The sequence below is a fragment of the Coenobita brevimanus genome, chromosome 53 (genome assembly GCF_032717465.1).
Source record: "Coenobita brevimanus isolate Jiangsu-jjx chromosome 53, ASM3271746v2, whole genome shotgun sequence".
NCBI lineage: Eukaryota > Metazoa > Arthropoda > Malacostraca > Decapoda > Coenobitidae > Coenobita > Coenobita brevimanus.
This window is the reverse complement of record NC_137006.1, coordinates 31,549,082-31,566,353: the sequence shown is the minus strand read 5'-3', so window position 1 is coordinate 31,566,353 and position 17,272 is coordinate 31,549,082. Positions and strand designations below refer to the sequence as shown.

The window sequence follows — 17,272 nt, the reverse complement described above, 5'->3', positions numbered from 1 at the left end:
CATCACAAGAACGAGACCTCAAACGTTTCTGTATCTAGCGGCTGTTGGTAGTGACAAAGGGTGGAGAAAAGAATGACAACTGGAATAAAAAGAGTGGGAATCAGACGGGGAGGGTGAGAATGGGATTAGAACAGGAAGGAATATTGGTAATTAGCCTTGGATACATTTTATTAAAGCTTTTCGAGCAATTGAGAACAGGACAGTATTGGTTTAGTAAACAGTCAAGAGAGAATTGTGATGCACCAGTCGGGTTAATGCCGTGGATAAATGAATGAAGGTAGAGTGAGGAGAGGAGAAAGTGGAGAGGCATGAACGTGAGTGGGGAGTAGGAGGGGGAAGGAGGGGTGGGAGGACATCAGGAGGAGAAAGGGGGAGAGAGGGGAAGGGAGTTTAGACACGGTTATGAGGAATATCAGAGTATTACTCTCGTACGTCGTTTCATAACATTGTCAGCTTTTGCACTTTTTTTTTATACTTATTAAATACGGTATACATAATATTGTACTCTAGCCAGCCTCCAGTACCATTTTTAAAAAACACGTCGTTAAAGTGTATAAAAGGCTACGTGGCAACTAGTCCCCTTACACTGTTGCCAGACAAAAGGACTCACATCACGCGAGTAGACTTGCAGCGAATTTATGCTGACGACTGTACATAATTATTAGCCTAGAAGTAACAATACTCAACCAGCTTTGCAGTCGCTATGTGAGACAAGAATCACGAGATGTTGATGCTGCCAGCTCAGTCATTAATCATGCCATCACCAAGTCCACACAACAATTAACAAACAACGACAATGCAGTGGTCAATAAAAAACCAGGGAGGGTTAGATTTAGTATAACGTCGGCAAAGTTCTTAACAGCTAATTTATTTATTATACTTTAAGATTGCTCGGACATACGCCCATCCTCACTACCAGCTTCCAGTTAGTTTGAATTTGGCAACATCGAAGTGGGCCGAAAGCAGTCACGTGCCTAGGGCAGTTAACGTGTACTCCACATGTCGTTAAACTAACACACCCGAGTCAATGGTTTTAATAATAAAATACAGTAGTTGTGTAGGTTATAGTATATGAAAGCAACATAATGATCGCTATCAGTTTTCATACTCGAGGATATCATTTTTTCTAATGTTACACACACACAGACAGATATATATATATATATATATATATATATATATATATATATATATATATATATATATATATATATATATATATATATAGAGAGAGAGAGAGAGAGAGAGAGAGAGAGAGAGAGAGAGCGTCTCTCTCTCTCTCTCTCTCTCTCTCTCTCTCTCTCTCTCTCTATATATATATATATATATATATATATATATATATGTATCTATATATCTATCTATCTATCTATATATATATATATATATTTATATATATATATATATATATATATATATATATATATATATATATAAATATATTGCCAGACGCCTAAATCCCGTTCGCGGTGGCCACAAACAAATCGCCTCCACGTCTCCCCGTCCCCAGCCATTTCACTGCCCCACGCCCAGCTCACACCCGCCTCTCTCATATTCCTCTCCACCCCATCCCTCCATCTCATCCTCGTCCTCCCCCCCCCTCTTCCCTCCTCCACCTCACTCACATACACTCTCGTCGTCAGTCTTTCACCCTCCATCCTCTCTACATGGCTAAACCACCTCAGTGTATTCCTCCAAACATTTCCTATCACATCCACATCCACACCACAACGCTCCTTTATATTCTCATTCGTCAGCCTGTCTCTCCATGTGACTCCACAGGCTCCTCTTAAATAACTCATTTCCACTGCTCTCACTCTTGACTTGTGTCCTTCCAACAACGTCCAAGCTTCACTTCCATACGTTAGAGTTGGTATCACAATACTGTCATGTAGTAACTTTTTCACTTCCATGCTTACTTCCCTGCTGCTTATCACTGTTTTCAAGGAACCAGCAACCTTTCTTCCCTGCTGTACCCTTTCAAGCACTTCATCCTCCAAACCTCGATCCTTACTCATCACACTACCCAAGTACTTAAACGTACTCACATTTTCGAGTTCCTCACCATCCAACCTCGCTGTACATTCACTGACTTCACCTCTCTCATAGACCATCACTTTACTCTTCCCTACATTCATGTTTAGATTCCATTTCTTACACACTCTCCCAAACTCATCCACCAAGCCTTGCAGCTCTCCTTCGTCTTCACTCAACAACACAGTATCATCTGCAAATAACAGTACAGGGAGTTTCCAAACCTACCCTCTCTCACCAGGGCCACTCCAACATCCACTACGCTACCTTATACCTCTTTTATTACCCCATCCATGTACAGATTGAACAACCATGGAGACATGACACATCCCTGTTTCAACCCAACCTTCAAAGAGAAAAATTCACTCACTTCACCATCCACACGCACTGCAGCCTTAGAACCATCATATATACTCTTCACAGCATTCAACAACTTCCCATCTACTCCATATATTCTTAATACTTTCCACAGTCCTTGTCTAGCCACCCTGTCATATGCTTTCTCCAAATCCATGAAAGCCGCGTACAACTTCTTTCCCTTCTCTAGAAACTTTTCCACTAAAGATCTAAGAATGAATATCTGATCTACACAACCTCTTCCCTTCCTAAAGCCTCCCTGTTCTTCTCCAACTAATTCCTCTATTCTTTCTCTAACTCTGTCAATAAGTATCCTACCATAGACTTTTCGTATTATACTAAGAAGACAGATGCCCCTATGAATTCCAGAAACTTCTTTTTCCCCTTTTCCTTTGTACAAGGGAATAATTATACCTGACTTCCAATCCTCCGGGACTCTACCTTCCTCCCAGGCCAATCTGCACATTTTCCACATCAAGTCTACTACTATCTCTCCCCCATACTTCAGCATTTCACCACACACTCCATCAATTCCTGGGGCTTTCCCCAATTTAACTTTCTTCATTGCTTCCACAACTTCTAGCTTACTGATTTCTTCCTGTCTTCTCACCTCCCTCCTCCTCCAAGCCATTCCCCAGCCACTTATACTCGCATTACTTTCATCCTCTATGTTCAACAGTTCCTTAAAGTGTTCTCTCCATCTGCTCACTTTTTCTCCCTTCTCCACGAGTAATCTACCATTTTTCTCTTTCACTCCCCTGCTAACTTCACTTCCACCCTGTCTTACTCTTTTCACCTCTTTCCAGAACATTTTCTTCCAGTCCCTGCACTTTACACTCAAATTCCTTTCAAATTCCTCATCTGCTCTCTTCTTACTCTCTCTTACTAATCTTTTCACCTCTCTCTTTCTTTCTACATATAACTCTCTCTTCCGCCTCTCAGCTTCTTCCACGCCCCTGTTTCTCATCCATTCATTGTATGCTTTCTTCTTTTGTGCCACAGCCTGTCTTACCTCTTCACTCCACCACGCTCTTCCTTGCACCCCCCTCCGTCTTCTCTTCATCCCACACACCACATTACATGCTGCACATATTTCTTCTGTAAATATCCTGCACACACCTTCCATGTCCCCGATCTGCTCCAATTCATTTTTGCCCAATCGTTCCTCCACTTCTCTCTTATACTCTGCCTTTTTCTCATCCTCTTGTAACCTTTCCACTCTCCTTACAAATACTCCTTCTTCCCATCCCTCCCTTCTTGTATATCTCCATCCTAATTGGACCTTGATTCTGGCCACCATCAAGTAGTGGTCAGAAAGTCCACTCCCCCAACCTCTATAAGCTCTTGCATCCATTACACCCTTTTGCATCCTTTCATCAACACACACATATAATCAATCATTGCCTTCCTTTCATTCAGTTCACCACCCACCCTTCTCAACACTCGCCATGTATACCTGTGGACCATCTTGTGCCTGAAGAGGGTATTGGCTATCACCAACCCCCTCCCAGCACAGATGTCCACTAACGCACTGCCATTCTCGTCTATCTCAGCAGGCACACCCCAGTCAGCAACTATTCCATCCACCTTCACATTCCCTACTTTACCATTCATATCATTGATCAAAAACACTCTTTCATTCCTTCCAAACTTTTCCATGCAAACTTCCACATTTGTCCAGAACTCTTCTCTCACTCTGCTTGCACGATCTTACGTTGGCGCATACACACACACAATCGCCCACATTTGTATTCCAACTTTCAATCTTACCCACACAATCCTTGACCCAACTAATCCATACTCTTTTATGCTCTTCTTCCATCTTTTACTCACAACTATACATACTCCTTCTTTTGCCCTCTCATTCTCACCTACTCCTGCACATATACCCCATCCATACTCCCATTCTCTCTCACTCTCACCTCTCCATTTCGTTTCAGTTAATCCGCATACATCAACTTTCACACCCTCAAGCACCTGGACAATCTCTCTCTCTTTCACCTCATCATTCGGTCCCCTTACATTCCAAGTTCCGGTAACCATGTCCTTTGTCCTGTCCTTGGTCGTCATCTTTTGGTCAGTCCTTGTCCGAGGCTTATTGTTTGTCTTTTTAGTTAGTTGTTTTCCGTGGGTGGGCACTAACCCTCCGCGATCCCTTTTAGTCGCCTTTTACGACAAGCAGGGATACTGGGGGAGTACTTATATATATATATATATATATATATATATATATATATATATATATATATATATATATATATATATATATATATATGAGGGTGAAAGACTGACGAAGAGAGTGTATGTGAGTGAGGTGGAGGGGGGAAGAGGGAGGGGGAGGCCGAGGATGAGATGGAAGGATGGGGTGGAGAGGTATATGAGAGAGGGGGTGTGAGTTGGGAGCAGGGCAGTGAAATGGCGGGGGACAGGGCGACTTGGAGGCGATTTGTTTGTGGCCACCCCAAACGGGATTGAGGCGTCTGGCAATATATATATATATATATATATATATATATATATATATATATATATATATATATATATATATAAAGACAAATAAGGATGGAGATGACACCCGCCAGCATTTTCTTTCAATATATTTCTCCGAATTTTCGGACACTACACGTGGCCATCATCAGGGTACATATGTGGGATCCTACCAAAGAGCAACACTAGTTGTACTACAACAGATATGGATCTAAAGTTAATCATTTTCTATATACTGTATATATGTATTATTAAAATGAAGAACATGAACACAAATTATAAACTAACATAAACCAAACTTATCAAATCTATAGTCTTCGTATAGTATAAATAAAGACAAGAAAAGGAAACTACAGCAAAAATACACATATAAAATTAATACACAGCAGCAATGCACAAAAAATATAAAGCTCACCAATCAGAAGTAAAGCCCCCAAGACACTAAGCTGAATAGAGCTCGTAAGGAACTGGTACAACTATGTCAAATGACAGGTCAGACATCAAACCACTAAGTATTGTTTACAATATTTAATTCCGGAAAAAGCTTTTTAATGAACAGTTTTTCTCCCAATAATGCATCCCCGTGAGTCTCAAACCTACCAATAATTTGAAAATCATTCAGCGTGAAAGGGTGATCGTTGTTCAGTGAATGATCCCTAACAGCAGAGAAGGACATCTTATGCAAAAACTTTCCAGACCTGTAACTTTTCCCAATGTGCTCGAATACTCGTATTCGGAATGCCCTACTAGTAACTAGAGCACCCCGCATACCTAGCCTGACAACTAGGACAAGTGAACTTGTAAACAATATTCGAGCACAGAGGGTCCGGCACACGATCCTTGAAGTTGAAAAAAGATCCTATTCTGAAATCGTTGGTAAAGATAATCCTAAAATTTACGGCAGGGAAACTATTTCTTAAAATGTTCATAACTAACTTACGATACTCATAACTAATTTTACCATAAAATGACATCTTAACATATTTCATCAACTTATGTACATCACATTTCTTTCTATAGTCCTGTGACAGCCTGTTGCTAAGAAATTTCTTAAGAATACAGTCAAACAATTCTTGCTGATAGTTGTTACTTACAAAATAGCTTCTCAATTTACATATTTCCTCATGAAAAGTCATATAGCTGGAGCAGATATCATAGGCCCTATTTAGCAAGGTTTTGACTGAATTAACCTTATAGATCCGAGGGCAAAAACTAAACCAACTTAATCCAAGACCTGTGTATGTAGGTTTTCTATAAACCCCAGTAACAAACCCACTACCAGACTTTGTAATAAGAATGTCCAAAAATGACAGTGAACCAATATTTTCCTTTTCACACGTAAACCTTATGTTTTTATGCCTACTATTCAAATACTGGAAAAATCTACGGTTATCCTCCTCACATTTGAACATTAGGAACGTGTCATCCACATATCTCTTATAATATATAGGCCTAAAATCAATCGGACAATCCCTTAACCATTTAACCTCCTTATTACATAAAAAAGCATTAGCAAAAATTGGACCTAAGCTAGACTCCATGGTGACACCGTCAACCTGATTATATAATTTACTGTTAAAAAGAAAGCAAGATTCAGAAGTGACAAATTTAAACAATCTCCTGATTAGCTCCTTACTTATATCGAAAAAGTCTGATGGTTTATAATTCTCCAAAATTATATCCAAAGTCTCATCGAGGTACATTTGTAAACAAAGATTGTACATCATAACTAGATAATATATAGACTCTTTCGGTAACTTTAGTGCTAAAATTTCTCTAACAAAACTACTAGAATTCGAAACAGTGAACTCATTAGTCGTGAGTGGTATCACCAAAGGTTGTAGAAATTTAGCCAAGTTATACACCGCTGTCTTAATGGAGGAAACTATTGGTCTAAGAGGAACTCCTGACTTGTGAACCTTGGGTAAACCACACATAACTCCAGGGACTGAACCTGACGCATATAAATTATTAAAAGTTACAGATCCTATCTTATCCTTAATAGATCTAAGCATTCTGTTCAATCTATCCTCAAGTTTCACAGTAGTGTCAAATATATCACCTTTAATCTCTATAAATTTAGTTTCGTCATTAAGTATCCCTCCCATCTTACTCAGATAGTCCAGTTTATCCATGACAACAACTCCTTTCCCTTTGTCCGGTCTAACTATCACAATGGAGTCATCAGCACCAAGTTCTTCAAGCACTTTTATGTCCTCCTTCTTGAACACCATGGAATGAATTTTATCCCAATGCCTTCTGGCTAAACTATAGTTGTAATTTGCAATTTCCTTAATCCTGTTTCTCAGGTTATCGCCTATTATTATATTATTATATTTTTTGTGCATTGCTTCTGTGTATTAATTTTATATGTGTATTTTTGCTGTAGTTTCCTTTTCTTGTCTTTATTTATACTATACGAAGACTATAGATTTGATAAGTTTGGTTTATGTTAGTTTATAATTTGTGTTCATGTTCTTCATTTTAATAATACATATATAAAGTATATAGAAAATGATTAACTTTAGATCCATATCTGTTGTAGTACAACGAGTGTTGCTCTTTGGTAGGATCCCACATATGTACCCTGATGATGGCCACGTGTAGTGTCCGAAAATTCGGAGAAATATATTGAAAGAAAATGCTGGCGGGTGTCATCTCCATCCTTATTTGTCTTTTATGGAAATTACGGTGCCATGGGTCCATTGCTGATGTGCTGATTACTATATATATATATATATATATATATATATATATATATATATATATATATATATATATATATATATATATACCGGTATACATTAGATTAGGTGTGCTAAGCCGACTCCGTTCCTTCTTTATTCCTGCAAAATTGTTGGCTCTATACAGTTTTGCCCTGTTTTATCCGCCCCTGTTTAGAATACAACTCTCATGTGTGGGGAGGCTCCCCACATACAGCTCTTCTCAACAGGGTGGAGTCAAAGGCTTTTCGTCTCATTAACTATCCTCCTCTTACTGACTCCTTTCAACCTGTCTCTTCGTCGCACTGTTGCATCTTTATCTCTTTTCTATCACTACTTCAGTTGTCACTGCTCCTCTGAACTGTTTGCATGCATTCCTCCACCTCTACGACGGGTGTGTAGCACCCGTCTAGTAGCAAACTCTCATCCCTTTTCTGTCCAACTCTCTAATGCAAGAGTTGACCGTTGCTCCCAGTCCTTCATTTATGCAACAGGTCAACTCTGGAACTGTCTCCCTCTGTCTGTATTTCCTGCTTCCTATGATCTCCAGTCTTGCAAACGCAGTGTGTCCAGGCATCTCGAAATGATCGGATCTTGAATTTGGCTCTCTCTTGTATTTTGTTTTTCTCTTGGAAGGAACAATAATTGCGGGCTAGCGGCCTTTAGTTCCTTCTTCCTCGCATAATATATATATATATATATATATATATATATATATATATATATATATATATATTCAAAGAAGAAAACAAAAGGCCAGGGGCCTGCGAACTGCTCCCACAAAAAAAAAAAAAAAAAAAAAAAAAAAAAAAAAAAAACAGAAAGCCAAATTCAAGAACCATTCAGTTCGAGATGCCTGAACACACTGCGTTTGAAAGACTAGAGATCGTAGGTAGTAGGAAAAACAAAGAGAGATAGTTTCAGAGCTGAGCTGTTGCATACATGAAGGATTGGGAGTTGGGGTTAATTCTTGCATTAGAGAGTTTGACAAATGGGATGAGAGTTTGTTGCTAAACGAGTGCTATGTGCCCACCGTAGTGGTGAAGTGATGCAAGCAGACAGTTCAGAGGAGCAATGAACATTGATGTAGCATAGAAAAGAGATAAAGATGCAACAGTGCGGCAATGAGACAGAGGTTGAAGAGAATCAGTAAGAGGAGGAGAGTTAATGAAACAAAAACCATTTGACTCCATCCTGTTGAGAAGAGCTGTGTGTGGGCAGCCTCCCCACACATGAGACTTGTTCTCTACGCAGTGGTGGAAAAAAAAAAAACGTATAAAATCAGTGCTCATTAGCTTTTTTGGTGTGTTCTTTCTCGGTTGTACAGGTCTGTCAGGCAGCGAGGGCGTTACTTCAGTTCTTGTGCCACATCTCCTGCACTTAGTTTGGCAAGAAGTTTTTCATCGCCAAGTGTCTCGAACAATCATTCAGTCTTTTATTCAGTATCATTGTCATTGCATGTCTTATGTCAACTCCCGAAGTTTCTTCCTCATATAGAAGGAATTCTGTTGATTTGGTGTCTCTGACCATTTGCGGTATCTTGCTACTGCTGCCCTCCTCTGTAGCAGATGCAGAGATTCGCCTTTTCTTAGCTCTATTTAACTTTGTGTTGTTGAACAGAAGCCCGAAACTCTCATGATACTGTGCCTTGTTTCTCCTGAAGGTCTCCTCTATCCCATCATCATCAACAAGCCTTGCAAGGTCAAGCCTTTTTGTGCACTGGTTGAATGAAATTTAGTATTATTTCTTGCCAAGGTCTTGTAACAGTCATCTCCTTTTTTGGAAGGATTTGCACGTGGAGACTAAAGATTTTCCTTCTCAACCTGCTGGCAAAGACAACACTTTGCCCAGTCAGTGAGGAATGATTCGTTGGTAGATTTTGTGTCCATAACAATTTTTGACCTTCAGGACCGACTGTTTATCCTTTTACCATCGTGATGAGCACTTTCTTGTATGGGACAACTAGGTTCATGCCTTTTGCCCTACAGCTAGTCCGACTGTTCATCCAGTGTTAATAGTCCTGTGCAATTTGTACATCATCCAGATAACTAAAACCCCGCTATCCTTGGCTCGGCTTTCCTGCACTGGCACATCCTGTCAATTCAGGTGCTGCTGTTTAATTGATATGGGGCTGGTTAAGCAACATTAGGGACACTTAGCTATTGCTTTATGACATGCATTTTCTTAGCTGACACTGAATCCCATACTGGGTTGCACAGCAGTGCTGTCACCAGTGTGTCCTGGCAGTGGCCGCCAATTACTCCCTGACATGCAGAGACCCTCTACATCAGGGGTTGGCAACCCTAGGCACGCGTGCCAGACTTGGCACGTGAAGTGTTATACTATGGCACTCAACGTGATCCAGTGTAACAAAGAAAATATTGAAAATGCAAAGAGAGAGGGAGAGAGAGAGAAAGAAAGAGAGAGAGAGAGGTGGGCACATCCTTTCTTACTAAATCAATTAACACTGTCGCTACAGTGTTAAAAAATCTTACCTGACACGCAAAGTGGCGAAAAAATTGGCATTAATTATAAATTGGCACACCATGTTCAAAAGGTTGCCGCCGACCCCTGCTCTACATGCTACCCTCACTTAGTTTAGCCTGTGAGCCAACGCTGTGTACCGGGATATGGCCGTTGCTGTGTACATGTACAGCATGTACATAGGTGAGGACCAGTGTCAGCAGTCCATGCAAAGCATGTGGCTGAATGCTAAAACAAACGTACTACCTCTACCACTAGAACTCTACACCCCGTGTATTATTATATTAGTAGTTACTGATATGTACAATGTTAGAAGCGAGCAAGCCTTGCTCTCAGGACAAAACATAAAACCAGTACATAAAACCAGCCATAAATAAGACATATATATCTGAGAGTAACAGAATTAGAAAAAATCATCTGAGCATGCTTGAAAACATACCTATCAACGCTAAGATCATTTAGAGTGATCAACTACATCACTTTCTAAAAAAGAAAAAAAATCATTTTTCGAAGGTCAGTTTGGCAGCCATCTTAAAAATGGCCGCCATCTTGGATATCCAAATGACCAATTGGGCCGATTTGATAAGTAGCCCCTAGGGTTTGATCATGCCAAATTTCATTCTTGCGTCGCCATTTGCACGATTTTTCCATTATATGCTCTACTACGTAGGCCCAAGCAAAAATTCTGATGTGTCTGAAATATGTTATCATATAGGTTGGCATTGAAAAAAAAAAAAAAAAAAAACTCCCATAACGGATTTACCTGGTTCTTCAAGGATTTCAGGTGCTTTGACTTATATCACGCCATGGTGTAGTGGTAACGGTGCCTAACTTCTTGTTAGAGGTCCTGGGTTCGATTCCTGACTGGAATGTCAAACACTTTATATATATATATATATATATATATATATATCTCTCTCTCTCTCTCTCTCTCTATATATATATATATATTAGTTCTTGCCTGCAAAAACTTACGTGACTACCTAATAGCCGTTCCATCACAAAATGTTTGCAAATACCATTATCTGGTTCCATACCATTATGGAGCCCACAATGACCAATGCTGACAAAAAGTCACATATTTTTGCGGGTCGTGATTTTTGACAATTTTGTGCAGTCGTGTCGCGCGCGATTGCGAATATTTTTGTTTGATATTTTTGACACTTCCTAGACTTACCCTGGCTTAATGAAAAAACATATAGGTCGATATCTACTACCATTCTCTTGAAAGAAACGAATAATCGCACAGACAGGCACTATGTCAGGTCGCGGCACATCTTTTACTGTTCCAAGAAAACATTCCATTGACATAAATTACACCGCAGCTATATTGAATGCTATGGATGTTAATAGTGAAATTGGTGACCATGCCAGTACTTCATTCCTCAGCTCAACATGTCTGATTTAGACGAATCCGAATGTTTGGTGTCCATGTGTTTTCCAAGGGTGAGTCATTAGATCATATCCATCTCTTGTTTATCATATTACTGCCATTTTGCAGGGGTGCGTTACTATTGTTGATGGGAATGTAATTCGATTATTTTCAAGCGTGCCCATATCTTATAAGATGTCTTGTAATATTAGCTCAATATAGTTCTCTCATATGCTATTCCAGGCATACCCCTATCTAATATTTTCCTGTTGTTATGGCATTTCAGTCGTTCCTTTTCACGGTCCTTCTTAATGTCTGTAAATTGGCTTCTCATTTTTAAAATCATGGTACAGGTACACAAGGGTGTAACCCCGCCACTGTCGAGGCAGTTAGGATATATGCATTGGGAGACCAGTCATTGACGTGTCGAACATTATCTAACAAATCGTACTTTATAGCGAAATCCATATGAATGCTTAACCAATTAAATGTAGGCTCCCATTTGCTTGGACCATATCATTTGAAGATATTTCCAACATTTCATGCACAAGCATTGGTTAAGAATATAATTAGACTAAAATTTATTCGTACCAAGAAGTTGGCATTTTAATTTCTTTACAGGCTTAAACAGGTGCTGTAGAAACATAGATTAATGTCACAGAGTACTGAACAGTTACAGAGAAAACACCTACATCCTTAATGATAGTTTAGCCTTGATCACAACTACAAGGATCAATATGACTCGGTAGCCATGAAACGTATCGACACATAAACTGCGCACTTAGCGTTAAGATCACTCGCATATACCTGTTCAGGATTGAATTAGCCTGTTAAAATGGCCAGATCGACAGGTTACACCAATGATATAATGTGATGTTTATGTACAGTATGAAAAAAAAAAAAAAATCGTATTCTATAGTTGACACAAACATTAAATATGGTATGATGCAGCACCAGTATGATGTGAACGGTGGTAAGTGTGGCATTTGTGGTGACGCTTGGGATGATGTGCCGCGACCACATGAGGCGCCCGACGGACTATACGCCACTGGCACGCTGGTGAGGCAATACACGCAGGGTCAGGACATCATCCTCACCGTTGACATCACCAGCAACCACCTCGGACACTTTGAGGCGCGCATCTGTCCTGATGCCAACCCTGAGGCCACACAGGAGTGCCTTGATGCGTGAGTCTGAAAGCTGTGTTCTACTAGGCTCTGTTGATTTGGTAATGTCTTTTCTCCTGGTAATTATATTGTATATTACACCCTTATGGTCCATGTAATATTTATCACTGTGGAAGAAAGATTGGGAAGGTATGAGCTACAGCAGATGGAAGGGGTGTTAGACGTATGTAAGATATTCACGGAAGAGATAAGCGCAGCGTGTGAGGCGGTTTGTGGAGTGAGGAGGAGATGCAAGGGTGTGGAAGGGACAGCATGGTGGAATGATGAGGTGAAACGAGCTGTGGAACAAAAGAAGAAGGCATATGGTGAATGGTTGGCGAGTAGAGGTAGGGGAGAAGATGAGAGAGAGAAGAGAGAGGTATATGTGAGCAGGAAAAGGGAGGTTAAGAGACTGGTGATGGAGAGTAAGAAGAAAGTGGATGAAGAGTTTGGGAGGAATCTGAGTGTGAAATGGAGGGAGAGTAAGAAATTGTTTTGGAAGGAGGTAAAGAAAGTAAGGCAGTGTGAAGGGGGAAATAGTAGGGGAGTGAAAGATAGGAATAATAGATTGTTGGTGGAGAAGAGAGAGAAATTGAGGAGATGGAAGGAGCACTTTGAGGATTTGTTGAATGTAGAGAGTGAGAGCAGTATGAGTATAAGTGGTTGGGGAATGGCTGGGAGAAGAAGAGATGAGAGGAGGGAGGAAGAGATCAGTAGGTTGGAAGTATTGGAAGCGATGAAGAAGATCAAGATGGGAAAGGCCCCAGGAATTGATGGAGTGTGTGGTGAAATGCTTAGGTATGGGGGTGAGATTGTTGTGGAGTGGATATGGAAGTTGTGTAGATTGGCTTGGGAAGAGGGAAGGGTTCCAGAGGACTGGAAATCAGGTATAATTGTTCCTCTGTACAAAGGAAAAGGGGAGAGAGAAGTATGTGGTAACCATAGGGGTATTTGCCTTCTTAGTGTGACTGGTAAAATATATGGTAGAATACTCATTGATAGGGTTAGGCATATGACAGAGGAGCTAGTTGGAGAAGAACAAGGGGGATTTAGGAAGGGAAAAGGGTGTGTAGATCAGATATTTGTTCTGAGATGTTTAGTGGAGAAGTATCTAAAGAAGGGAAGGAAAGTGTATGCTGCCTTCATGGACTTGGAGAAAGCTTATGACAGAATAGATAGGCAAGGTATGTGGAAGGTATTAAGAATATATGGAGTGGAGGGGAAATTGTTGAACGCTGTGAAGAGTATGTACGAGGGAGCTAGGGCTACGGTGCGAGTGGATGGTGAGCTGAGTGAGTTCTTTGATCTCAATGTGGGACTGAAACAGGGGTGTGTGATGTCTCCATGGCTGTTTAATATATATATGGATGGGGTTGTAAAGGAGGTGCAAGGTAGGGCAGTGGATGTGGGGGTGGCCCTAATGAATGAGGGTGAGATTTGGAAGCTTCCGGTGTTGCTGTTTGCTGATGATACAGTATTGTTGAGTGAAGATGAATGGGAGTTGCAAGGTTTGGTGAAAGAATTTGGGACAGTGTGTAGGAGGAGGAAGCTGAAAGTTAATGTAAACAAAAGTAAAGTTATGGTGTTTGAGAGGAATGAAGTCACAGAGTGTGCAGTGAGGTTGGATGGTGAGGATATGGAGAATGTGAGTGCATTCAAGTACTTGGGTAGTGTGATGAGTAAGGATGGAACATTGGGGGATGAAGTACGTGAAAGGGTACAGCAGGGAAGTAAGGTTGTTGGTACACTGAATGCAGTGATGAGAAATAGGGAGGTGAATATGGAAGTTAAGAAGTCACTGCATGATGGTATTGTGATCCCTACCCTGACATATGGAAGCGAGGCGTGGACCTTGCAAGAGGGGAACAAGTCAAGAGTGAGAGCAGTGGAAATGAGTTACTTGAGAGGAGCATGTGGAGTGATGTGGAGGGACAGGTTGACGAATGAAGAAGTGAAGGAACGTTGTGGGGTAGATGTGGATGTGGTTGAAAAGATTAGGAGAAATACACTGAGGTGGTCTGGACATGTGGAGAGAATGGTAGAATGAAAGACTGACTAAGAGGGTGTATGTAGGTGAGGTGGAGGGAGGGAGAGGGAGGGGTAGACCAAGGATGAGGTGGAGGGATGGAGTTGAGAGGTATATGAGGGAGGGGGGGTGAGTTGGGGGGAGGGTAGTCAAATGGTGGGTGACAGAGTGACTTGGAGGCGTTTTGTCTGCGGCCACCCTTTGCGGGATTAGGGCGTCGGGCTATAGATAGATAGATAGATAGATATCGATGTAGTTTTAAACGATACTATGGAGGGCATATTAGGGTATAAAATGCAAAATATATGGATATGGAAGAAATGCTACGATGTCTCATTAATGAAAAGGAATATATAGCTCTGACATATACCCCTTGCTAGTATGCAAGAGGACTGCTGGGCCTTGGGGGCAGGCTGTGAAGCCTATGCCCAGAGTCGAACACATAAAAAAAAAAAAAAAAAAAAAAAAAACTGGACTAACAGCTCTATTTTTCATTTTAAATTTTACATTTTCTTTATAGTCTGTGGTGTTCAAAACAAATTTTAAATCCAATACTGTAAAGCTTTTATACGAGTGAGAGCACATACAGCAGGGCTTCCTGTTTATTTCTGCAAATCTCAAATGTATCATTAAAATAACAGTCTTGGTGTTGTTTGTCGAAACACATCTTTCTAATTTTTGTACAAGTTGTGTTGATGGTTTTGCTTGGCCGCAGTCACCAACTTCCCTTGGCGGACGGTTCTGGCTACAACTTTAACATCTCCGACGACACTGGACTTCACACCGCCATGTTTAGCCTCCCCCCCACCCTAACATGCATCCACTGTGTGTTCCAGGTGAGTCCCCCACCCTCACCCCACCTGCACCTTCTGTGCATCCCACCATCACCCCCACCTACATCTACTGTGTATCCCACCTTCATCCCCACCTACACCCATTGTGTATCCCACCAGCGCCTCTACCAACACCCACTGTGTACCCCACCCTCACCCCTACCAACACCCACTGTGTACCCCACCCTCACCCCTACCTACACCCCCTGTGTATCCCACCCTTACCCTTGTCTAAACCTATTGTGTATCCCACCCTCACCCCTATCTATATCCACTATGTATTCCACCCCCATCCACTGAGTGCCCCACCCTCACCCCACCTGCACCTATTGTGTTGTCCACCCCCATTCTCACCTGCACCAACTGTGTCCCCCATCCCCATTGGAATCCACAAAACATTGATGCTTCCATACTTTTGTGCTTTCTTTTTTCTGTATCCTGATTTTCACCTACATCAACTATGTTCAATAGCGGGGAATAGGGTAAAAATTTTGCTAGTGACGGAAACCTTCCAATGGTGACACTGGTGTACCCAAATGATGGACGTTCCAGGACACACACATCACCTTTTCTGAACACACAAGAAGCATCAGTACAAAGGCATCTCTTAAATTCGATGCTTTTAAAGCACTCCCAACCACTGCCTTCGAACAGCAGAAGGAATTTCTGCAAACAGCCAACAACGGTTCAATAGTGCCCAAGCTTGGCCTTAGCAAACACAAACAGGTAAATGCTTCAAAAACACATAACAATGTCTTAATAATAGCCTACTACCACAATGTACAAAAAGCCTCAAGTACAAGGCATTTATCTTACGAAACACTAATACTCCAAATCAAAGATAATATGAACATGAAACGTAGACAGTTCGTCCTCTTAGCTTAGAACCCGTATCATCGATATAACTTCATATTTTATCAGTCCTCAGCAAAAAGAAACAAAAACAACATCCCAACACGACTCACACCTCAACACACTCCACAAACACTTAAATAAACGCACAATCATCACAGCCATTCAAAATCCCCAGCTAAACAGAATCCTTCTTGAATTAAAAACACTCACTCCTAAGAAGTATCTCTAAGAAAGGGGACACGAGTGCACACATCCAATCCACGATGCGACCATCAGCCTTTCCAGTCTCAGTAAGCAAAACAGGTTACAGATCACAAACAATGCATTATGCCCACAATGCAATGCAGCACCCCACATCAGAACACACTTATGCACCTCTCCTTCACAATGCTCTCACAACACAGTTCTTCAATATTAACTTCAACAAAAGATCTCCTGCAATAACTGGTTGAAGTGGTCGGCTCTCTACTGTCCAGTGGGCACACGCCAGCAATGACAAGGGTTGGGATATGGCAATGAATTTGGCGATGAAGTATTTTTCATCTGCAATATTGAAAAAAAAAAAAAGCTAAATGATGTGTATGCTTTGTTACTTTGCCAGTGGCGCTACGTGAGTGGCAACAACTGGGGCTTGTGTGAGAACGGGATGGGAGCGCTGGGGTGTGGCCCTCAGGAGGAGTTTCGCGCCTGTGCTGACGTCTCCATCCTCCCTCCAGGCACCAGGTGACGCCACTGCCACAATTAAACGTGTTCTCGCTGACTCGGAATTCGTAGCTTCATCTTTGAAATGCATTTTCCACAGTTCATCTACATAATGTCTTGGTTGTTCTTTTTTGCTTTTTATGTCGAAATACCTTATGAACCTTACATACAAGAGGATGATAAAGTGTATTATAAATTACATTACTAATGAAGAGGTGTTACAGTTTCAACGA

At 41.1% G+C, this 17,272-nt stretch overlaps 1 protein-coding gene across 1 annotated transcript in view; it reads left to right on the top strand.

The window, feature by feature from the left end:
* LOC145400789 (uncharacterized) overlaps positions 1 to 17,064 on the top strand; it is a 30,113-nt gene extending 13,049 nt beyond the window's left edge. Inside the window, exons 3-5 of the mRNA XM_080273226.1 lie at positions 12,409 to 12,644; positions 15,365 to 15,485; positions 16,939 to 17,064. Coding sequence (XP_080129352.1) covers positions 12,409 to 12,644; positions 15,365 to 15,485; positions 16,939 to 17,064 — 483 coding nt within the window. The remainder of the gene's footprint in view (positions 1 to 12,408; positions 12,645 to 15,364; positions 15,486 to 16,938) is intronic.
* Positions 17,065 to 17,272: the final 208 nt, after the last annotated feature.